Source organism: Gallus gallus, chromosome W (assembly GCF_016699485.2).
Source record: "Gallus gallus isolate bGalGal1 chromosome W, bGalGal1.mat.broiler.GRCg7b, whole genome shotgun sequence".
Taxonomy (NCBI): domain Eukaryota; kingdom Metazoa; phylum Chordata; class Aves; order Galliformes; family Phasianidae; genus Gallus; species Gallus gallus.
This window is the reverse complement of record NC_052571.1, coordinates 2,418,803-2,443,268: the sequence shown is the minus strand read 5'-3', so window position 1 is coordinate 2,443,268 and position 24,466 is coordinate 2,418,803. Positions and strand designations below refer to the sequence as shown.

The window sequence follows — 24,466 nt, the reverse complement described above, 5'->3', positions numbered from 1 at the left end:
TTATACCAATGCACACAGCCTGAGTAATAAACAGGACGAGTTGGAAACTGTGATGCACTTGGAAAGTTATGACCTTGTTGCTATCACAGAAACATGGTGGGATGACTCCCACAACTGGAATACTACCATTGATGGGTATCGGCTCTTTAGAAGGGATAGGCAAGTTAGGAAGGGTGGGGGAGTTGCCCTCTATGTCAAAGAGTCGATAGACTGAGGAGCTCCCTCTGAGAAACAGTCAGGAACAGGTCGAGAGCCTGTGGGTTAGAATTAGGGATGGCACTAATAAAGGTCAGCTCATGATAGGGGTATACTACAGGCAACCTGATCAAGGGGAGGCTGTTGATGAGGCTTTCTTGCTCCAGATGAGGGAGGCATCGTACTCATGGGCTCTTGTCCCGGTGGGGGACTTCAACCATCCGGACATCTGTTGGAAAGACCACACAGTGAGCTGCAAGAGATCCAGGAGGCTCCTGGAATCCATTGATGATAACTTTCTGGTCCAGGTATTTGACAGACCGACCAGAGGTGAAGCGTTGCTGGACCTGCTGCTCACCAATGCGGAGATCATTAAAGGCATCAACGTTGGAGGCAGCCTGGGCTTCAGCAACCATGCCCTGGTTGAGTTCGTGATCTCAAGGAATGTGGGCCTGGCAAAGAGTGGAGTCAGGACCCTGAACTTTGGAAGAGATAACTTTAAGCTGTTCAATGGATCGTTGGCCAAGATCCCCTGGGATGCTGTCCTTAAAGATAAAGATGTTGAGGAGAGCTGGCTACTCTTCAGGGATGCCCTCCTGAAAGCACAAGAGGTCTCCATCCCTCTGAATAAGAAAGTGGGCAGACGAGATAGGAAACCGGCATGGCTCGGCAAGGACCTGCTGGGCACAGAGAGGGTGAAGAAAGGTGCGTACAAGCTCTGGAAACAAGGGCATGTCACCTGGGAAGAGTACAGGGGTGCCATCCGGACTTGCAGACGTAGGATCAGGAAAGCCAAGGCGCAGGTGAACTTGGTGAGGGATGCGAAAAACAATATGAAGACATTCTACAGGTACATTGGCCAGAAGAAACAGGCCAAAATGGGTGTACCTTCTTTAGTAAATTTAAAAGGAGAACTAGCTTCAACGGACAAAGAGAAAGCTGAGGTACTGAATGAGTTCTTTGCCTCGGTCTTCACTGTTGGCCAGGATTCTAGTCTTTCTCACGTCCCTGAGCCCTGCATCCCCAAACCTCCAGGTGGGGACCAGGGGGGTAAATCCCCCCCACTGTAAGGGCAGAGCAAGTCCTGTAAGTCCGAGACCGCCTCATGAGACTGGATGAGTACAAGTTTTTGGGGCCAGATGGCATGCATCCCAGGGTTCTGAAGGAGCTGGCTGAGGTGGTTGCCGAGACACTCTCCATCATATTTGAGAAGTCGTGGCTGTCAGACGAGGTCCCAGACGACTGGAGGAAGGGTTACGTCACTCCCATTTACAAGAAAGGGAGCAAGGAGGACCTGGGGAACTACAGGCCAGTGAGTCTCACCTCTGTGCCTGGGAAGATCATGGAACAGATCCTCCTGGATGACATGCTCGATCACATGAGGAATGAGCGTGTGATCCGAGACAGCCAGCACGGCTTCACCAGAGGGAGGTCATGCTTAACCAATCTTGTGGCCTTGTATGATAGAGTGACGGCATTGGTGGATGAGGGGAAGGCAACCGATGTCATTTACCTGGACTTGACCAAGGCCTTTGACATGGTCCCCCACCACATCCTTATCTCCAAATTGGAGGGATGTGGATTTGATGGGTGAAACACTCATTGGATAAGAAATTGGTTGAAAGGCTGCAGACAGAGGGTAGTGATCAATGGTTCTATGTCTAGGTGGAGGCCGGTAACGAGCAGCGTCCCCCAGGGATCTGTCTTGGGACCGGTGCTCTTTAACATCTTTATCAATGACATCGATAATGGAATTGAGTGCACCCTCAGCAAGTTTGCTGACAACACCAAGCTGAGTGGTGCAGTTGACACGGAGGAAGGAAGGGATGCCATTCAGAGGGACCTTGACAGACTTGAAAGGTGGGCCCGAGTGAACCTAATGAGGTTCAACACGGCAAAGTGCAAGGTTTTGCACTTGGGCCGGAGGAACCCCAGGCATCTATACAGACTGGAAGGAGCAGTCCTTGAGAGCAGCTCTGCGGAGAAGGACCTGTGGGTCCTGATGAATGACAAACTGAACATGAGCCAGCAGTGTGCTCTTGCAGCTCAGAAAGCAAATGGTATCCTGGACTCCATCATGAGAGGGGTGGCCAGCAGGGACAGGGAGGTGATTGTCCCTCTCTACTCTGCCCTTGTGAGGCCCCATCTGGAGTACTGTGTCCAGGTCTGGAGTCCCCAGTATAAGAAAGACAGAGAGCTGTTGGAGAGGGTCCAGAGGAGGGCCATGAAGATGATCAGGGGGCTGGAGCACCTCCCCTACAAAGACAGGCTGAGGGAGCTGGGCTTATTCAGCCTGGAGAAGAGAAGGCTGCGGGGTGACCTCATTGCAGCCTTTCAGTACCTGAAGGGAGCCTATAAACAGGAAGGGAGTAAACTCTTTGAAAGGGTAGATAACAGCAGGACAAGGGGGAACGGTTTTAAGTTGAAAGAGGGAAGATTTAGGTTGGATGTTAGGGGGAAATTCTTTACAAGGAGAGTGTTGAAGTGCTGGAACGGGCTGCCCAGAGAGGTTGTGGATGCCCCGTCCCTGGAGGTGTTCAAGGTCAGGTTGGATGGGACCCTGGGCAACCTGGTCTAGTAAATGGGGAGGTTGGTGGCCCTGCCTGGCAGGGGGGTTGGAGATTCATGATTCTTGAGGTCCCTTCCAACCCAGGCCATTCTGTGATTCTGTGACCACAGTCAAGCGGACAGGTAGAGAAAATGAACCACCTGATCAAATTGCAGATAGTGAAACTCGGCCAGGAAGCTGAGATTCCCTGGCCACAGGCACTACCTTTGGCACTTATAAGAATTTGGACCAAACCCCGAACCAAGGAAGGATTAAGCCCACATGCGATTCTTTATGGGCGACCCTACATAGTACAAAAGGGAATCTTTATGCAGGAGGGGGATGAGCTGTTGAATGAGTATAAGATCAGCTTGGCGAAGCAATTAAAGAAAATTGAAAAAACAGTATTTGGTGCCAGGGCACGAGGCCTAGATGGTCCAGTGCATCATGTATTGCCAGGCGACTATGTTTATGTTAAATCTCTCTCAGATTTACCTCTGGAACCAAAGTGGGTAGGACCCTACCAAGTTCTCCTGACCACCCATACCACTGCCAAGGTAGAGGGACTTACACTGTGGATACGTCATACCCGCCTGAAGAAAGCACCAGGACCACAGCGGACAGCAGAAGAGAGCGGACCACTGAAAATCAGGATCCAAAAGCATGTATAAAAGTTTAATAATATTCAGTATGATCGGAACAGTAGTCACAGCTTGGCAAGAGAATAGCTACTTAAAAATAACTGATAAAATTGGCCAGGCTCTCAACAAATCTTGTTGGATATGCACTGCCTTCCCCAGAGGGGAGGGAAAGGTGCCTGTTTATGGGATAGTGGCACTAAATTGGACCATTCCAGATTGGGTAGAGCACAGAAAGTGTAAGTTTGGGATAGAAGACAAGTCACAAAAGGGACCTAAGTTTGATTTACTAGTCATTAACTCTACTAGATCTATCTCTGTAGACAGAAAAACTGATGGTAAAGGTGGGGTGGGGGTTGGATGACGGAACTTGACAGGCATAGAGTGTAGTTGGGAATACGGAAATTCTGGGGCAGTATCAGGGATCAGTGAAGCTGGAAGGTGGAACCAAGGTGAGGGGTGTGATCCTAGAACTGATAAGGAGTCACACTGGGTCTCAGATAAGAACGTACACGGAATTGTAGGGATGGGAGCACCATTCACTCATCAGGAAAATATGGCCAGGTCATGTAAGTTACCTCATGGATACTGGTGGCTATGTGGAGACCGCCAGACACGAATGGCATTGCCTTTAAATTGGACAGGGACTTGCACTACGGGATACTTAATACCCCAGACCATGGTGCATGAGGAGATCCATTGGGGACTCCTGAGGACCCCTTGGATTAGAACTAAGCATACATACAACCCCCTAGCTATATATAACAAGGGATACCACAGCTTTCTGAGAGCCCTTATCCCCCCGGCTCTAGGAGTTACCCAGCTAGAAAAAGCTATAGTAAATATCTCTGCAACTCTGGAAATCATAGAGAATGCCACAACAGATGCATAATGAGCAATCCAAGGAGAGGTATCCTCCTAATCCAAAGTATTACTCCAGAATAGGAGGGCACTAGACCTATTAACAGCCAAGGAAGCAGGGGTATGTACAATAATAAATCAGAGTCACTGTGCTTACATCAGTAAGGATTTAAGAATCAAGACAGATTTAAGGAAAATTTGGGAACAGATGAAAGTCCTGCATGGGACAAGTCAGGATGAGACCAGCGGGGAAGGAGATCTATGGAACTTGCTTGCTAGCTGGCTACTGAATCTAGGATGGTTAAAACAGCTCTTCCTAGTTTGCATCATCTTAGTACTGATTGTCGGTTTTACCTGTGTGATGATGAGGTGCTCTGCCTGCCTGTGCCAGAATACGAAAAAGGATTACGAGATATGGAAGAGACATGAGCTAAGGCAAAAGGTGGAAAGTGGGACCTATTTTGGGACACATAGAACATAATAGAGGATATAGCAGGTAGAAGTCCTGCTAGATTATAGAAAAGGGGGGAATTGAAGAGTGAGAACAGGACCCTGCAGAAGGGCCTCACAGCAAGAAAAGGGAAAGCAGCTTCACAAAGTAGAAATAAGGGGCAAATAGAGATAGTTTAGGTAGAGAGTATTAGAAAACGATTCCAAGCACTTTCACAGGCACTAGGTCCGGAATAACAAGGAGGATGAAGGCCATAAAGATAAGGACTGGAGAGCAGCTCAAAAACATTTGGCAGGGAGGTGATTAGATGTCTACAGGGCAAGGTGAAACCGGTTCAGGGGATGCCCCCCCTTCGGGGTCAGAAGTTTGCAGCGAGGAAGACTACGAGCCTTCACGAGAAAGACTACGAGCCTTCATCATCATGACCTACTACGCATGCGCAAGGGGGGGGAGGGACTGCATGCTAATGGGCTCTCGGGAATGTAATGAATATGTATCCAAATTCCTGTCAACTACTGATTATGTATTAGTTTGACCTATATCTATAGCACGATTTCTCCTGACAGTGTGCAAGTTAGGTGGAGCGATCCCTCTTGTACCAGGGTGTACGCATGTCACCAATAAACACATGCCTGCTCTATATCCTTACCGGCTAAAGGGTCTGATTTCCGCACGTCACCTTGGTGACTTGAGGGCATTAGAGTGCACTGTGCACCACTGTCCACCAAGGCCTTATATTTCTGTGGTTCAGATGTGCCAGGCCATCTAATCCACACAGTCCAATGCACTCTAACATCCCTTTTTTCCCCCTGGCTGGGGGTTGGGTCCCTGTATTTGTTACCTCTGTTGTTCTTATGGCTATTGCTGTGTCCCGCAGCAACTGGAGCAATCACCTCTTTCAAGTTCACTTAGGTGGTTGATCTGTCTTGTAATTCTTTTACCCGTGCTTGAAGTGCAGCAGTGTTTTTTTTATGCCACTTCTTCAAATTTTCTCCATGGTCACGTAGGTGACACCACAAGGCAAAACATGACATAGTCTTTCTGTTGTTACTTGCAGGAGCAGGAGGACATCTTCTTTTGATAGCTGAGATGTTGGATGATGCAGGTTGGGTGGAAACCAACTTGATCAGTCCCTCCAGTAAGCTGTTTTGGGAATCCTGGTCCCTATCGGATTTATCTGATACCACCATGGATTCATCAGCGTAATGCATAGTAGACTTTCGTCTATTATATCTTCTTGATTGATCTCCATTCTGTCCAGATTTTCAACTATTTTTGTAATGGCTGAAACACAGGCTCGTAGGTGGGTTAAATGTAACTCAAAGTCTTGAAGTTTATTAATCAGTTCATCTAAAAGGGGTCTTCATTCCCCTCTGCCATACATTGCTGCAAATATACTGGCATACCTTTCTGATGCAGTCTTTGTCAATATACGCCACATATTTGGTGTACACCTCACTCTCTCAGTGCCACGGAGTTATCTAGATAAATCTGTGCCCGTGACAGGGGGGCAGTAGGCTCGTGGGCCCCCTGGCATCCCGAAAAAAAAGAACAGAGCAGCGGCAACAATCTAAGGAGAACTAATTTTACTAACTATGATGCTGGAATGCAAGATGACACAATATAATACAATCTAATTGAAAATAAGGATAATAAATCAAATGAAATAAGAGAGAGAGAGCGAAAGAGCGATAGAGAGAGAGAGAGAGAGTGAGAGAGTTTCTGAAAACGAAAGCCCTACTTGATGAAGGCGCACGGCTTGGAAAGCACACCCACTCCTCTCCCTGGCAGCAAGCAAAAGCAAAAAAGAAGTCCGTGTGCAACCTGATGACGTATCTTCCATGATGTATCTTCATTCTCTGACCGTGAGGTCCTCTGGGATACGTAGTTGTTCTCTTTTGTCCATGATGTTATGATGTGGAATACCAATAGCGAAGTTACAAAACCATGACATTCGACCCCTTATTCTACATCATTATATCATGCTTAATACATATACATAGAACTACTGACTGCACTCCCCCAACATCAAATTCCCTTGTGGTACACATTGAGCATCCCCGTCTTTCTGCATCACCCACCAAGTGGACCCAGGTCCCTGGGCAAAAACAGTTCCATGGATGTCATGTTTTTGGTGTGGATAATTAGGAGCAAAATTAGAGTCATATAACATTTCCACCAGGGCTATTTCCATCAAGTACTGGATACCTTTCTCAATTGTATCCCACGTTTTCATTGCAGGCTGCAGAAGTTCTATGTAGGGATACCTTTCCCTCACAGCTATTAATATTTGGTCCCAGAGGGTTGCAGCTCCATCTAAACATCTACTAATTCCCCTGTCAATAGATTTGTCTCTGGCAATGTCTCCTAGTTGGCGGGTGTTGTTGTAGGTGTCTTGCGGGGGCACGGGATGTACGGGACAGGCCTCTCCCTAAGCATAGAGAGACAGTGCTATCGTGCTGACCTTGATGCAGAGAAAACAGAAGAAGAAGGATGAGAAAAGAATGTGGAAACGGCCAAATAAGGCACAATGTTATCTGGTGTGAACCAGAGTGGGACATGACAGCACGGTTTTGTGGGTAAAAATGTATATAAGCTGTGTTTAGTAGTGAATAAATGCCATTTTGCTGCTCATCATATTGGTGTGCGTCTGCAGTCATTTGGCCCTGATCAGGTTATTGATCAGTGAGTGCAGAGGGCTAACACAGGTGGCTAACATCGCAGTTGCAGAAGGCAACAATTGTATTATATTGTGTTATCTTGCATTCCAATATCATACTTTGTAAAATTAATTTTTCCTCCTTAGATTGTTGCCACTGTTCTGTTTTTGGGGCCAGCTCCCATCTCCCTTCCCTTCCCCTTTTCTTTTCCCATTTTTGGGCCAGGCGGCCTACAGGCCTGCTGCCCCCTTTTACGGGCACAGATTGATCTAGATAACTCCGTGACAATCATTGACAATGTTAATTGGACTGGACCACTTCTGAATTGCTCTTACACCTGCATCTAATTCCTCAATTTGCGGAGAGCCCTTCATTGTCTGAATATGTGATTGCTATTGGCCGGATCTGTCCTGCCAGACAGTTACCAACCAACCTGTTCTCCTTGTCCCATCTGTGAATACAGTGAAGGTGTCTAAGGGTACCGAGGAATATTTGGGCAGCTCCTGCATATTAAAATGTATTTATAGCAATTTATGCCTCGACGAGTGTATTGATGTCACCCCAGTGAATCCCTCCATTGCCACCTGAAAAGACAATGAATACTGAGACAACCACTGCAACATGTTTGTAGACACAAGTAACATAACTACTGAAGGTTCAGACCCGCTCAGCAATAACAACCTTCATCTTCCTCACATAACAAGAAGCCATCATGTTACACTGGTGCTGCAAATTCCCTATTTTACTGCTCATCTCTGTCATTTGCAGAAGCACAGAGTTAGATAAAGGGCGAAGCACCTTTTGGCAATCATCGTTAACATTTTCTATTACGAGCTTTTGTAACAGTCTCTCTCGCGCTTCCTCATTCCTGATCTGCTTGTCAAGGCTATCTTTCAACTTAACAATAAACTGCATGTAGGCCTCAATAGGACCCTGTTTAATGCTGGTAAATACTTTCTGCAGTTTTCCAGCATCTTGGACTTTCAAAAAAGCACTAAAGGGTAATTCCCTAAACTGTTCGAAAGCTGTGGCAGGCAGCTGCACTTCGGCTGTAGTAGTAGCAAAAGCACGTTCCCCTAGCAGCGCATCTGCCCCAACCACCTGCAAAGGATCTCCTTGCTTTCTCTCCAAATTCTCAACTGCCTTGTGCTGGGCCGATTCCCTCCAATATGTCATCCACATCATATACTGAGTAACTGTCAAAATCAGTTATGCCAGGGTTTTACAGTCATGCGGGCAAAGAGTATAGCTCTTTGCTACCGAGCCCAGCAGATTAGTTGCATACGGAGATCCTAGTCCGAAGTCAAAAACCGTTTTTGTGAGTTCCTTTACTATATGAAAACTTATTCCCTCCCACCTGGGGCGTCTATTTGGTTCGTATATCACAGGGCATGCGAGCGTTGAATGCAACGGATGGACCATTTCAAGAGGGGGAGAACCATCCTTGTCTTTAACCAAAAGCACGGGCGGCAGAAGCAGTGCGGCAGGCGGTAGGGGCAAGGCAGAGGGTGGCCGCGGCACGGCGAACGACGGTGGGGGGATGGGGGGTGGCAGCGTCACAGCGAACGGCAGCGGCGCGGCTAGCGATTAAGGGGAGTGGAGGGTGGCCGTGGGGCAGGGACAGTCCAGAGCAGACTGCGACTGCGGGGCTGCGGGTGTCTCGCAGCAGCGGCGGCAGCGCTCTCCGGGAACCGCGATTTTCCTTCTCCCCGACTGGGGGAGGGGTTGGAGTCGCGGATCGGGTCCGGGCAGGAGCTGCTTCCGGCGCGGAGAGACAGCAACGGGGGTAGCAGGGAGTGCGATGAGGAACGGTTGGAAGAATTTGTCCTTCCTTGTTGTCATGGTTTTATGATTTTTGGTTATTGGTATTCCACATCATGACATCATGTAGTGCACTGGGAATGAAAGAGTCAATGCTACAGTTCCGGGTACCTGTCCCAAAAGAGGAGAACTACATCCCCAAGAGGACTGTTCGCTGTTCTGTTACCATTTCCGCTCAGAGGGAGAAGATAAATACCATTCACAAAAGATTTTCCTCCCCTTCTGTTTTTGATCTTGTCAGCACGTAAGCTCCCCAGATCGTCTCGCCTCAGCATTAGAGTAAGGCCTTTGGCTTTCGGTCACTCTCTCTCATTACATTTGATTTATTAGCTTCAATTCTAATTATACTGTATTATATTGTATTATAATGTGTTATCTTGCATTCCGATATCTTATTTAGTAAAATAGTTTGTTTCTTCTCAGATTGTGGCTTCTGTATTGTTTTTGGGCCCCTCTCTCTAACCTTTTCCCTGTTTCCCTTTTCTGGGCCATGGATTTGCGGGTCCCTCCACCCCGCTACTCACAGAACTGGGCCGAACCAGCCTGTAAACCGCTGACACTTGTTGAATTTGTTGGAGCGCTTCCAATATTTGGCACCAAACAGGTAAAAGTTTAGCAGCTGTTTTATCTGCAGGAGAGGGATTGAGTTATTTCTCTGGGTCCACTGTCTCGCTCCAATTTATAGGAGGGAGAGGAGGTTCTTTGAAATATGTATACCCGGTGTGAGATCAAGAAACAACGGTCCAGATGTTGGTCCGACCAGTTTATTACAAATGTTAATAAGGGAGATGGGGAAAGGGGAGGACGGGCACTATTACAGATTGGGGTAATGGGGAAGGGAAGAAAGGCGATAGAAAAGATAGAAAATAGAAGCAAGGAGTCTTTATAGGTATAAATTAGGGTGATGGGGAAGGGAAGAAGGGCAACAGAAAAGATAGGAAATAGGAGCAAGGAGTCTCTATAGGAAGCAAGAGGGAGATAGTCACCACCATGGGTCCAGCGTGGTTCATGGTTCAGTTGTTGCTCTTCAGTAGTGGTGGGTCGTTGGGTGTTGTTGCATTGATGAGGACGGTGACCACCGCGACGACAACGATGAACACTGCAGTGGCAGCACAAACTTATTTATAAGTCCAGAGTGGTTGAGTCAGCCTTTTGGAATGACAGTTTCTGGCTTTTGGATCTCAGCAGGAATTCTTTTTGTTCCTATCTCCCTGGCCTTGCCAGCAGATAAGAGGGAGTATGGAGATGCCAACTAGTATCTTGCCTTCACAAGATACGATGGTATCATCCTCCAGTCTCCCATAGCAGACAGGAGTAATTTGGTCACAGGACAGATCTTCCGCCAGTAAACAATCCCGTAAACAGTCCAGTAAACAGTCCTGAGCACTCCCTTAACACTTGGGCCGAAGGCAAACAGCTCCAAAGAAATGCTTTCAAATGTAAATTGTCCAGACAGTGATGAGTGATGTTGATTGCCACAGGACAGCACCCACCTCTCATCTCCTAGAGTCTTATCACAAGAAATACCTCAGGAAGCAAGCTTTGAGCCAGAAAACAAAGGATTCATACAGTTCATGTGCCTGGAATCCAACTGGATGACTGACCCGCTCCACCGTTTAAATAAACGGTCGTGCCTCTTAATGGAGGCATCACAGATTCTGCTGAGCCTGCTGAACCAATATGTTTCTTTAAAGTCTCAAAAACAGTTCTCCACGGCACTACAAGGCCTTGCTCTACAGTATCCAATTAGAGCCATGGGCCATTCCTTTTCCTTCTCTATTCTTCTAGAGATAACCTTAGTTCTAAGCCTTGCTTTCTCACACTGTTTATCGTGCTCCACAGCATCTGCTCTGAATAGTTTCTCTAGTATTCCTGCAGCACTCTATTGTGACTGGCCCATAGGCTCCATGTATACTTGGTATCGATGACCTCAGAAGGGGGCATTTCAAGAATCCCAAGGGGTATTGATGGGCCTTTGGAATAGCTGCTGAAGACAAAAGAACTTAAGCAGCTGTCTATTTTGCCTGACCTATCAGAAGATCCATCTGTTGTGGGGTTGCTATGAGGGGAAGAGCAACCAACAGACAGAGTTGCTACAAAAACAGTGCGCAGACGGCAGTACCACACCAACAGGGATTCCTTGCTCCCCATTCTGAAGTTGATTCATCAAATAGAGAGTCAGGGAGTGATCAGCAAAACTCACTCACCTTTTAACAGCTCCATATGGCCAGTGTGTAAAGCCAGTGTAGAGTGGAGGCTGACGGTAGACTACCATGGCCTGAATGAAGTCACACCCCTACTGAGTGCTGTTGTGCCGGACATGTTACAACTCCAATATGAACTGGAGCGAAAAGCAACCAAGCGGTATGGAACCACTGACACTGCTAACACCTTCTTTTCCATTCCTTTGGCCACAGAATGCAGGCCACAATTTGCTTTCAACTGGAGGGGAGTTAAGTATAACTGGAGCTATTTGTCGCAGGGGTGGAAACACAGTCCAACCATTTGCCATAGGTTGATCCAAACTGTATTGGAACAGGGTGGTACTCCTGAGAACATACAGTACGTTAATGATATAATTGCGTGGGGCAATACAGCAGGGGAAGTTCTCAAGAAAGGAGAGAGAATAATCTAGACACTTCTGCGAGCTGATTCCACTATTAAGCAAAACAAAGTGAACAGACCTGCACAGGAAATTCAGTTCCTAGGTATAAAGTGGCAAGATGTACTTTGCCACAAGCCATCAGATGTGGTCAACCAAGTCACAGCCATGTCTCCACCCACTAGAAAGAAAGAGACACAATCTTTTCTGGGGCCAGGGTGGACAGGAGTGAATGTAAAGAACATCCTCTACATTGCTGCTGGAGAGAAAGGTCCCAGTTGGAGTTTGTGGCAAAGAGCCTCAGGAGAGACCCAAGGCCAATGCCTGGGATTCTGGAGTCGACCGTACAGGGGGCCTGAAGAGTGCTACACTCCAACTGAGAAGTAGATCTTAGCCACGTATGAGGCGGTTTGTGCTGCATCCGAAGTAGTCGGTACTGAAACGCAGCTCCTAGCAGCTCAACTGCCAGTGCTGAAGTGGTTGTTTAAAGGAAAGGTTCCCCCCACCCACCATGCTATTGATGCCAGTTGGCGTAAGTGGATTGCACTGATTACACAACGAGCTCGAATGGGGAACCTCAGTAATCCAGGAATCCTAGAAGAAAATAACGATCAGGAAGATTAAACCTCCAAAATTAAGGTGCCTCAAATAGACTTGAACTGGCAACACAAGAGTGAATTATTTCTGGCATTTTTCACCATTTTTCTGGCAACCGGTGCCTTCTGCTCTTTTACTCGTAGCAACCCCACAGCAGACGGATCTTCTGACAGGCCAGGCAAAACAGACAGCTGCTTAAAGCTGTCTGTATCTACAGCAGCTATTCCAAAGGCCCATCGATACCCCTTAGGATCCTTGAAATGCCCCCTTCTGAGGTAATCAATACCAAGTATGCATGGAGACCCTGGGCCTGTCACAATAGGGTGTTTTTGCCAGTCTTTGCCAGTGAGGCTTATTTCAGCCTCCAACACAGTCATGCCATGAGAACCCCCAGTCACCCCATGAGTATAAATTGATTCTGTCCCTTCATGACTCGAGGGCATTAGAGTGCACTGTGCACCAGTATCCACCAGTGCCTTATATTTCTGTGGTTCTGATGTGCCAGGCCATCGAGTCCAATAAACTCTATTATCCCTTTCCCCCCCTTTGATGAGGGCAGGGCCCCACTATTCATTACCTTTGGTAACTGGAGCAACTACACTGATAATTGATCTGTTTTGTAATTCCCTCACCCGTGCTCGTAGTACAGGATTAGCTTGGTCATGCCACTTCCTCATGACTTCTCTATGGTCACATAGGTAATGCCACAAGGGAATACATGATGTAATCATACTACTGTTCCTGGCTTTGACGTGCGGAAATCAGAATCTATAGCCAGTAGGGATATAGAGCAGGTATGTGTTTATTGGTGACGCGCGTACACCCTGGTGCAAGGGGGATCGCTCCACCTAACTTGCACACTGTCCGAAGAAATCGTGCTATAGATATAGGTCAAACTAATACATAGTCAATAGTTGACAGGAATTCAGATACATATTCACTACATTCCCGAGAGCCCATTAGCATACAGTCCCTCCCCCCTTTGCGCGTGCGTAGTAGGTCGTGATGATGAAGGCTCGCAGTCTTCCTCGCGAAGGCTCATAGTCTTCCTTGCTGCAAACTTCTGACCCTGAAGGGGGGGGCATCCCCCGAACTGGTTTCAGCTTGCACTTCAGACATCTAATCACCTCCCTGCCAAATGTTTTTGAGCTGTTCTCCGGTCCTTATTTTTATGGCCTTCATTCTCCTTGTTATTCCAGACCTGGTGTCTGTGAAAGTGCTTGGAATCCCTTGTTTTCTAATACACTCTACATAAACTATCTCTATTTGCCCCTTATGTCTACCTTGTGAAGCTGCTTTCTCTTTTCTTGCTGTGAAGCCCTTCTTTCTATACTGCAGGGACCTGATTTTGCCCTTCAATTCCCCCCTTTTCTATAATCTAGCAGGACTTCTACCTGCTATATCCTCTATTATGTTCTATGTGTCCCAAAATAGGTCCCACTTTCCACCTTTTGCCTTAGCTCATGTCTCTTCCATATCTCGTAATCCTTTTTCGTATTCTGGCACAGGCAGGCAGAGCACCTCATCATCACACAGGTAAAACCGACAATCAGTACTAAGATGATGCAAACTAGGAAGAGCTGTTTTAACCATCCTAGATTCAGTAGCCAGCTAGCAAGCAAGTTCCATAGATCTCCTTCCCCGCTGGTCTCATCCTGACTTGACTTAAATCTGTTTCAGTTCTTAAATCCTTACTGATGTAAGCACAGCAACTCTGATTTATTACTGTACATACCCCTCCTTCCTTGGCTGTTAATAGGTCTAATGCCATCCTATTTTGGAGTACTACTTTGGATAAGGAGGATACCTCTTCTTGGATTTCCCGTAATACATCTGTTGTGGCATTCTCCATGATTTCCAGAGTTGCAGAGATATTTACTATAGCTTTTTCTAGCTGGGTAACTCCTAGAGCCGGGAAAAGAGCTCTCAGAAAGCTGTGGTATCCCTTGTTATATATAGCTAGGGGGTTGTATGTATGCTTAGTTCTAATCCAAGGGGTCCTCAGGAGTCCCCAAGGGATTTCCTCATGCACCATGGTCTGGGGTATTAAGTATCCTGTAGTACAAGTCCCTGTCCAATTTAAAGGCAATGCCATTCGTGTCTGGCGGTCTCCACATAGCCACCAGTATCCATGAGGTAACTTACATGGCCTGGCCATATTTTCCTGATGAGTGAATGGTGCTCCCATCCCTACAATTCCGTGTACGTTCTTATCTGAGACCCAGTGTGACTCCTTATCAGTTCTAGGATCACACCCCTCACCTTGGTTCCACCTTCCAGCTTCACTGATCCCTGATACTGCCCCAGAATTTCCATATTCCCAACTACACCCTATGCCTGTCAAGTTCCGTCATCCAACCCCCACCCCACCTTTACCATCAGTTTTTCTGTCTACAAAGATAGATCTAGTAAAGTTAATAACTAGTAAATCAAACTTAGGTCCCTTTTGTGACTTGTCTTCTATCCCAAACTTACACTTCCCGTGCTCTACCCAATCTGGAATGGTCCAATTTAGTGCCACTATCCCATAAACAGGCACCTTTCCCTCCCCTCTAGGGAAGGCAGTGCATATCCAACAAGATTTGTTGAGAGCCTGGCCAATTTTCTCAGTTATTTTTAAGTAGCTATTCTCTTGCCAAGCTGTGGCTACTGCTCCAATCATACTGACTATTATCAAAATCTTATACATGCTTTTGGATCCTGATTTTCAGTGGTCCGCTCTCTTCTGCTGTCCGCTGTGGTCCTGGTGCTTTCCTCAGGCGGGTATGACGTATCCACAGTGTAAGTCCCTCTACCTTGGCAGTGGTATGGGTGGTCAGGAGAATTTGGTAGGGTCCTTCCCACTTTGGTTCCAGAGGTGAATCTGAGAGAGAGGTTTAACATAAACATAGTCGCCTGGCAATACATCATGCACTGGACCATCTAGGCGTTGTGCCCTGGCACCGAATACTGCTTGTTCAATTTTCTTTAATTGCTTTGCCAAGCTGACCATATATTTGCTCAACACCTTATCCCCCACCTGTATAGAGATTTCCTTTTGTACAGTATAAGGTCGCCCATAAAGAATCTCATGTGGGCTTAATCCTTCCTTGGTTCGGGGTTTAGTCTGAATTCCCAGAAATGCCAAAGGCAGTACTGGCAGCCAGTGAATCCCAGCCTCTTGGCCAAGTCTTACTATCTGCAATTTGATCAAGTGGTTCATTTTTCCACCTGTCCTCATGACTGCGGTCTATAAGGTGTGTGCAATTGCCAATCAATTCCCAATAATGTGCTTATTTTTTGGACCACCTTGGCAAGAATGTGGGCCTCAATCTGATGAGATTGCTACAGGAGCCCTGAACCTTGGAATTAACAGCATGTAACAGCATTTTCGTTACTTCCCGAGCCTTATTAGTCCTACAGAGAAATACCTCTAGCCATCCCAAAAAGGTATCAGTTAGTACCAACATGCAGCGATACCCCCCTTTTCTTGTGAGTTTCAAGAAATCAATTTGTCACTGTTGCCCTGGAAGGTTCTCTTTCCCAATAGGCCCACTTGAACCCCTTTCCTGGTACTAGGATCGTACTTTGTAATGTCCGTTTGCCCAATACATTTTCTTATCCTCCCTTACAACCAATTTCCATAGAATACCAAAGGGCAAAACAACATGTCCATCTGTCAGCCTGCTCTTTTCCTTCTAAATCATTAATTAGATTGCTATCCTCTTTAAAATATTTTACAGGTTTTGACTCAGGTTCAGAAATGTTAAGTTTACGGTCTGGAATTAAAGCCCTCTTCAACTACCTATTTAGCCACCTGATCCACCATCTTATCTCCAGTTCCCTGTACAGTGTTACCTTTCTGATGTTCTTTACAATGTATAATAGCCACGTTCTTTGGTAGATTTACATTATGCTGTTTTTTCGTTGTGTGTGAGCATTCCTTGCTCTTTTCAGATGGTGCTATGAGCGTGTAGCATCCCAAATACATAATTAGCATCTGTCCATATATTTCAGGCTCTTGTCGAGGCAGTTATTTCAGCCTTCTGAGAGAAAGTCCCCACAGGTAATGGTTGTGCTTCGATTACCTTGTCAGTAGCAGTTACTGCATATCCTGCCTTACGGTTTCCTTGTCTCACAAAACTTCCATCAGTAAACCAGGTGTCTTCTGCATCTTCTAAGGATTCATCTTTCAGGTCCGACTGGCCACAGTCCATAGGCGCAGTTGTTTCAAAGCAGTCATGAAATACTGGTTCTCCAGGAGTTCCGCTAAGGAAAGATGCTGGGTTGACAATATTAGTTACAGTTATTTCTGCATCATCCTGCTCTACCAGGATGGCCTGCTATTTCAGGAACCTCTGGGGGTGAGAGCTAATGGCCCCTTTTACCTCCAATACAGTAGACACTGTATCAGATATTAAAACTGTTATTCTTTGGCCTAGCGTAGATTTACAGGCTTCTTGAATATTGAGCACTGGTGCAGCCACCGCCCTCAACCACTCTGGCCATCTCTTACCCACCTCATAAAGGGGCTTTACCAACAGTCCGTAGCTGTGTATCCACAGTTGGCACCCTCCTGTCATTCCTGAGAATGTACGGAGTTCCTTGGCACTTTGTGGCTCAGGGGTTTGGCAGATGGCTTCTTTCCTGGCAGTCCTTAAGGTTCAAAGTCCAGCTGTAATCTCCTATCCCAGACACGTCACTTGCCGTTGAGTTATTTGTGTCTTCTGTTGAGAAACTTGATAATCATTTAAACAAAGAAATTCAGCACACTCACAGTCCATTGCACACAGTCCTCTTTGTTTCTGTGGCATCCACATGCCGCAGTAAAGTTCCACTGTGGGATGGAGGAACCCAAATCTCAGGCTCACGAGTTGACCAGTTCTCAAAAATCACTGGGCTGTTCTCACAACCCTGGGTAACACTGTGCAGGTTAACTGAGTCTTTTTGTCCCGAATTGAGGCTCTCCTATTCAATGGCAAATAACCTTAGGCTTCCTTTGGCCAAACTAGGCAGAAAAACTTCACAGCCCCATATGGACAGTGCGTAAAGCCAGTGGAGAATGGAGGCTGACGGTAGACTACCGTGGCCTGAATGAAGTCACACCCCCCCCTGAGTGCCGCTGTGCCGGACATGTTAGAACTCCAATATGAACTGGAGTCAAAAGCAGACAAGTGGTATGCCACCATTGACATCGCTAATGCCTTCTTTTCCATTCCTCTGGCCAGAGAGTGCAGGCCACAGTTCGCCTTCACCTGGAGGGGCATTCAGTATACTTGGAACCGTTTGCCCCAGGGGTGGAAACACAGCCCAACCATTTGCCACGGGTTAATCCAAACTGTATTGGAACAGGGCAGTGCTCCTGAGCATCTGCAATATACTGATGATATTGTTGTGTGGGGCGAAACAGCAGAGGATGTTTTTGAGAAAGGAGAGCAAATAATCCAAATTCTTCTGCAAGCTGGTTTTGCTATTAAGTGAAGCAAAGTGAAAGGACCTGCCCAGGAGATTCAGTTCCTAGGTGTAAAGTGGCAAGATGGGCGCCGTCACATCCCAGAAGATGTGATCGACAAAATCACTGCCATGACTCCGCCCATTAATAAGAAAGAGACACAATCTTTTCTGGGTGTAGTGGGCTTTTGGAAAATGCATTTTCCAAACTATAGCCTTATTGAAGGCCCCTGTATCAGGTGACGCTGAAGAAGAATGATTTCAGGTGGGGTCCTGAACAGCAGTAGGCTTATGAGCAGATTAAAAAGGAGATAGCCCGCGCCGTGGCCCTGGGGTCAGTACGGACAGGACAGGATATAAAGAACATCCTCTACACTGCTGCTGGAGAGAAAGGTCCCACCTGGAGTTTGTGGCAAAGAACCTCAGGGGAGACCCGAGGCCGACCCCTGGGATTCTGGAGTCGGGCGTACAGGGGGTCTGAAGAGTGCTACGCTCCAACTGAAAAGGTGATCTTAGCTGCATATGAGGGGGTTCGAGCTGCTTCTGAAGTAGTTGGTACTGAGATGCAGCTCCTCCTGGCACCTCGACTGCCAGTGCTGAACTGGATGTTTACAGGAAAGGTTCCCTCCACCCATCATGCTACTGATGCCACTTGGAGCAGGTGGATTGCACTGATTACGCAACGAGCTCGAATGGGGAACCTCAGTTGTCCAGGAATCTTAGAGGTGATCATGGACTGGCCCGAAGGTAAAAAGTTTGGAGCATCACCAGGAGAGGAGGTATCACGTGCTACAGAAGCCCCACCATACAATGAACTACCAGAAAATGAAAAGAAATATGCCCTGTTCGCAGATGGATCGTGTCGTATTTTGGGGAAGGATCGCAGATGGAAAGCAGCTCTGTGGAGCCCCACACGACAAGTTGCAGAGGCCACTGAAGGAAAAGGAGAATCAAGCCAATTTGCAGAGGTAAAGGCTATCCAACTGGCCTTAGATGTTGCTGAACGGGAGGGGCGGCCAATGCTTTATCTTTATACTGACTCATGGATGGTGGCGAATGCCTTATGGGGGAGGTTACAGCAGTGGGAGCAAAATAACTGGCAATGGAGGGGTAAACCTATTTGGTCTGCTGAACTGTGGAAAGACATTGCTGCCCAAATAAAGAATATGGTTGTAAAGGTACATCATGTAGATGCTCATGTGCCCAAGATTCAGGCTACGGAAGAACAGAAAAATAACCATCAGGTAGATCAGGCTGCCAGAATTGAGGTGGCTCAAAGAGACTTGGACTGGCAGAACAAGGGTGAATTATTTCTAGCTCGGTGGGCCCATGAGACCTCGGGCCATCAAGGAAGAGATACAACATATAAGTGGGCTAGAGACCAAGGGGTGGACTTAACTATGGATGCTATTGCACAAGTTATTCATGACTGTGAAACATGCGCCATAATTAAACAAGCCAAGAGGATGAAACCTCTCTGGGAGGAAGGGCGATGGCAAAAGTATAAATATGGGGAGGCGTGGCAGATTGACTATATCACCTTGCCACGATCCTGCAATGGTAAGCGTTATGTGCTCACCATGGTGGAAGCAACCACTGTGTGGCTTGAAACATATGCAGTACCCCATGCTACTGCCAGAAACACCATATTAGGTCTGGGGAAACAAGTTCTGTGGTGACGTGGCACCCCAGAAGGAATTGAATCAGGTAATGGGACTCATTTCAAAAATTCTCTTATAAATACTTGGGCCAAAGATCATGGCATTGAATGGCTTTATCATATTCCTTATCACGCACCAGCTTCTGGTAAGATTGAACGATACAATGGGTTGTTAAAAACTATGCTGAAAGCAATGGGTGGTGGAACATTTAAGCACTGGGAGAAGCATCTGGCAGAAGCCACCTGGTTGGTCAACACTAGGGGATCTATCAATCGTGATGGTCCTACCCATTCCAGCTCCCTACATACTGTAGAGGGAGATAAGGTCCCTGTAGTACATGTAAAGAGCATGTTGGGAAAAGCAGTTTGGGTCCTTCCAGCCTCTGGAAAGGGCAGACCTCTCCGTGGAACTGTTTTTGCCCAGGGACCTGGCTCCACTTGGTGGGTGATGCAGAAAGACGGGGATGTTCAATGTGTACCACAAGGGAATTTTATGTTGGGGGAGTGCTGTCAGTAGTTCTATATATATATATTAAGCATGATATAATGATGTAGAATAAGGGGTGGAATGTCATGGTTTTGTAACTTTGCTATTGGTATTCCACATCATAACATCATGGACAAAAGAGAAGAACTACGTATCCCAGAGGACCTCACGGTCAGTGAAGGAAGATACCTCACAGAAGATACGTCATCTGGTTGTTCACGGTCTTTTTCACTTTCACTTGCTGCCAGGGAAAGGAGTGGGTGTGCTTCCAAGCCGTGCACCTTCATCAAGTAAGGCTTTCAGTTTCGGAAACTCTCTCTCTCTCTCTTTCTCTCTCTCTCTATCGCTCTTTCGCTCTCTCTCATTTCATTTGATTTACTATCCCTACTTCCAATTAGATTGTATTATATCGTGTCATCTTGCATTCCAACATCATAGTTAGTAAAATAAGTTCTCCCTCTTAGATCGTTGCCGCTGATCTGTTTTTTTCTCGGGAAGCCGGGGGGGGGGGGCCTGCGAGCCTACTGCCCCCCTGTCACGGGCACAGATCTATCTAGATAACTTCGTGACAACCTCCTCCTCTGCTTCTTCTTCTTTTTTCCGTTCTAGACGCGAGGACACCCGCTTCCATTTCTTGCCTTCCACACAGGCAACCAACATTGTTACTGGTGTCTCCCTTGACTGATCAGATTCAACTTGGAGATTTCCCCGTTTGGCTTGAAACTCAGCTCAGAAACTCTCTCCAGAATAGTATTATATAGAGTGCGGTAGGCACAAGCCAAGCCCCAAATAAGTCGCACATCCTCAGATCTATCTAAGCCGCACCATCCCTGACTCAAATACTGGCTTAGTTTCTCGGGATCCCACAGGGAGATTGATAACATGCACACGAGTATGAGCAGTAGCTCAGCATTCGAAAAATGTGTGACAAACTGAGAAGAAAGCCTGGAAACCAGTTTGAACATTGTGGTGTTTGTAAAGTTAGGTATTCCATCTGGGATGTAATCATTTGTAAAATTAGCTATTCCATCTGGGATGTAAGTGTCAAAATTCAAATTATACCATATTGCATATAAGTACCAGGCAGGTGTCTCCATCAGTGCCCTTATTTGGTTATATATGAACACATTTCCACAGGAAATCATGACGTTAATTATAGGCCAATAATTTCCCAGGAACATGATCGCTTTTAATCCCTTATACAGCGCTCCTACAATAAAGAGCAGATTAATAGCTAGTAGCTGCTAAAAGGGAGGGGGAAAAAAAAACCAGAAAAAATCACTCGGTGCAGTGTCCAGAGTTTGGCAGACTTCCCAGACTATAATCTAATCTATGAAGGTCAAAGTGGTCTGCACATCTCTGGCTTAAAGAAATCGTGTTTTTTTTTTCTTCTGCTAACTTTAAAAGCTTCAGTATGCCCGCATCCTCCATCAAAAACTGTCACAGAGTTATGTAGATCAATCTGTGCCTGTGACGGGGGCAGCAGGCCCATAGGCCCCCTGGCCCAAAAATGGGAAGGGAAAAGGGAAAGGGTAGGGAGATGGAAGCTGGGCCCAAAAACAGAACAGCGGCAATGATCTAAGGAGGAAACTTAATTTTACTAAGTATGATATTGGAATAAAAGATAACACAATATAATATGATATAATTGGAATTGAGGCTAATAAATCAAATAAAATGAGAGAGAGAGTGTCCGGAACCGAAAACCTTACTTTGAACTGAAGGCGCACAGCTGGAGAGCACACCCAAACACTGCCAGGCAGCGAGCAAGAGAGCGAGATCCCGTGACTTCCTCCCCTGACTTATCTTCCTCTCTGAACGTGAAGTCCTCTGGGATATGTAGTTCTTCTTCTCTTCTGAGAACCAGGTATCCGGAAAGTTGTCAGTCCATGGAACTGGAGTATTAACTCTTTAATTCCTTGTGCTTTACATGATGTTATGATGTGGAATAATGATAACAAAATTATAAAACCATGACATCTGATCTGGTGGGAGGTGTCCTTATGATAGGGGTTTTGAACTGAATGGGCTTGAAGGCCCCTTTCAACCCAAACTATTATTTGATTCTATGAAAAGACTGGGTAAAGAATACATTAGCTGCTGTGTCAGAGCACTGCAACAGACTGTCCAAGGAGGTTATGGAGTTTCCTTCTCTGGAGATATTTGAAGCCCAACTGGATGCTTTCCTGTGCAACCTACTGTAGGGACCCTGTTCTAGTAGGGGAGTTGGACTTGACGATTTCCAGAGGTCCCTTACAACCTCTACGATTTCATGATTCTGTGTAACATTGATGTCTCAAAAGCTGATTATTCAACATTTTTGTCTGTCTGAGGTATTTTGCTCAAGGTTAAAGCTCTGCTTTAAGTTCTAGATGCCCTGCTTATCCAGGATAAACAACTTTCCCAGGACAGGATGTTTCTCTTCAAAAACCCAACACTTCCATAAAAAACAAGCAACAAGGACAGATATTCTTGAGATGAGGCACAAGTCCAAAATGGTAACCAATCAGAAGAGACTAAGTATCCCTGTGCCTAAATATGGATGAAGTGAGGAGTGGGGTGCCTCCCCAAAATGATCACCCCACACAAGTGCAGAAGATTCAAATATGTTATGTAACCTTGTACTTACATAATCCTATGAATATGTAATAGATAGGTGTGACTTACGTATTAGGTAGGTGTACAGTGAAAACTTTTTGGACTATAAATAGAAACCAGGGTGAAGATTTGTTAAGGCTTGATTTGTGGGAATATTCCACCTTGCACCCTGTGCAATCCTGCACAATATCTCCTCTCTAAACACCTGTCTTTTTGAATGTGTTTTGGGAGATTTAAAATTGACAATAATATCATTAAGAAGACTGGCAAGGCACTGCACACTGTGGCCCTTTCAGCCCCTTCCCAGACTGCAGGAGGGACAATAGCACTTTTCAGCCTCATTTTCACAGAATCATAGTGGCTGGAAGGTACCTCTGGAGATCATCTAGTTCTAGCTCCCCGCTAAAGCAGGTTCCCTACAGCAGGTTGCACAAGAAAGCATCCAGGCAGGTCTTGAATATCTCCAGAGATGGAGGCTCTACAACCTCTCCAGACAGCTTGTTCCACTGCTTTGTCACCCTCAAAGTAAAATTGTTCTTCCTCATGTTCATATGGAACTTCCTGTGTTTCAGTTTGTGCCCATTGTCCCTTTTTCTGTCATTGGGCACCACCAAAAAGAGCCTGGCCCCATCCTCTTGACTCCCACTCATTAGATATTTATAAGTGTTTATAAGATTCCTTATCAGCTTTCTTTTCTCCAGGCTGAATAGTCCCAGGTTTCTCAGCCTTTCCTCATAAGGAAGATGCTCCAGGCTCCTCATAATCTTTGTGGCCCTCTGGTGGACTCTTTCTAGAAGTTCCCTGTCTTTCTTGAACTGAGGAGCCCAGAACTGGACACAGTACTCCAGATGTGGCCATACCAGGGCAGAGTAGAGGGGGAGAATCACCTCCCTTGACCTGCTGGCCACACTCATTTTAATGCACCCCAGGATACCATTGGCCTTCTTGGCCACAAGGGCACACTGCTGGCTCATAACCAACCTATTGTTACAAGACAGAAAACCCCCCAACTCTCAAAAAAGATAAGAAATCCACAGACACCCCCTCCACCCCTTCTTCCCGTTTAGAACCATTTCAAGGACACCAGCCACCACAGGAGGAGCAACGAGGAAGCAGTTCCGGGTTGTGTTCTGTCCTGCATACCGGGTAGGGCCTCACCAGTAACAGGGGCGGAGCGTGGTGCTTCATTTTGTGGAGAGGAGAGAGCACGGGGCAGCAGCTATTTCCTGTCTGTTTCAGTTTTGCGTGCCGCCGCTGTTACTAACACTATGTTTTCTGCCCGCGTGGCTGCCGCCTTTGCTCGCTCCGTACCGCGGCAAGGCGGACTGGTGAGTGAACCTTTTCCTTCATGTAGCAGGCGGGTCAGGGTAGGGAGCCGCTGCCGCCATCTTGGGGGCCGTGGTGATATAGATGGGCTGCGGCCTCCTCTGCCTGGCCTGTGCTGGGCTGGCCATACTCCCCCTGAGGGTCTGCTACCGAATTGGGGCTGGATGTGCTTGGGAGCTGATCTTAGCACTGCGGGGCGCGGTCTTTGGGGGGGAGGGAAGGGCTAGGGGACAACATGCTTTTTTTCCAAAAATAAAAATTCGTTAAGGGCTGGAAGGCTGCTAGATAGGAGTGAGGCCAGGAGGTTTGGGTACCGAAGTTGTGCCTGGCAGTGCTAGTTAGGATGTAGAGATCTCTCAGAGCTGGCTCCCAACCAGTGTCCTTTGTGAAGGTGAACATGGAAACCTGGTCAGGATTTCAGAGTTTATCAACTCTACATTGGAAGCTTTAGGATATGGTGTTATGATAATTCTTTAATGCATTTATTTTCACAGACTTCTATTTCGTGTAATTGCATATATTTTAGCCATCTTTCAGAAATTTTGTAGTTAAACTTTCCTTGGAAAGGTCAACCCTCAGAAGACATAACCTT

General features: G+C 46.6%; 1 protein-coding gene across 3 annotated transcripts in view; it reads left to right on the top strand.

The window, feature by feature from the left end:
* The first annotated feature begins 23,704 nt into the window (after nt 1–23,704).
* The window catches only part of ATP5F1AW (ATP synthase F1 subunit alpha W chromosome), a 68,463-nt gene continuing 67,701 nt past the window's right edge, over nt 23,705–24,466 (top strand). For all 3 annotated transcript variants that reach the window (XM_015300413.4, XM_040655212.2, XM_429118.8), the window contains exon 1: nt 23,705–23,876. In XM_015300413.4, the coding sequence (XP_015155899.1) occupies nt 23,817–23,876 (60 nt within the window). In that variant the 5' untranslated portion in view covers nt 23,705–23,816. The remainder of the gene's footprint in view (nt 23,877–24,466) is intronic.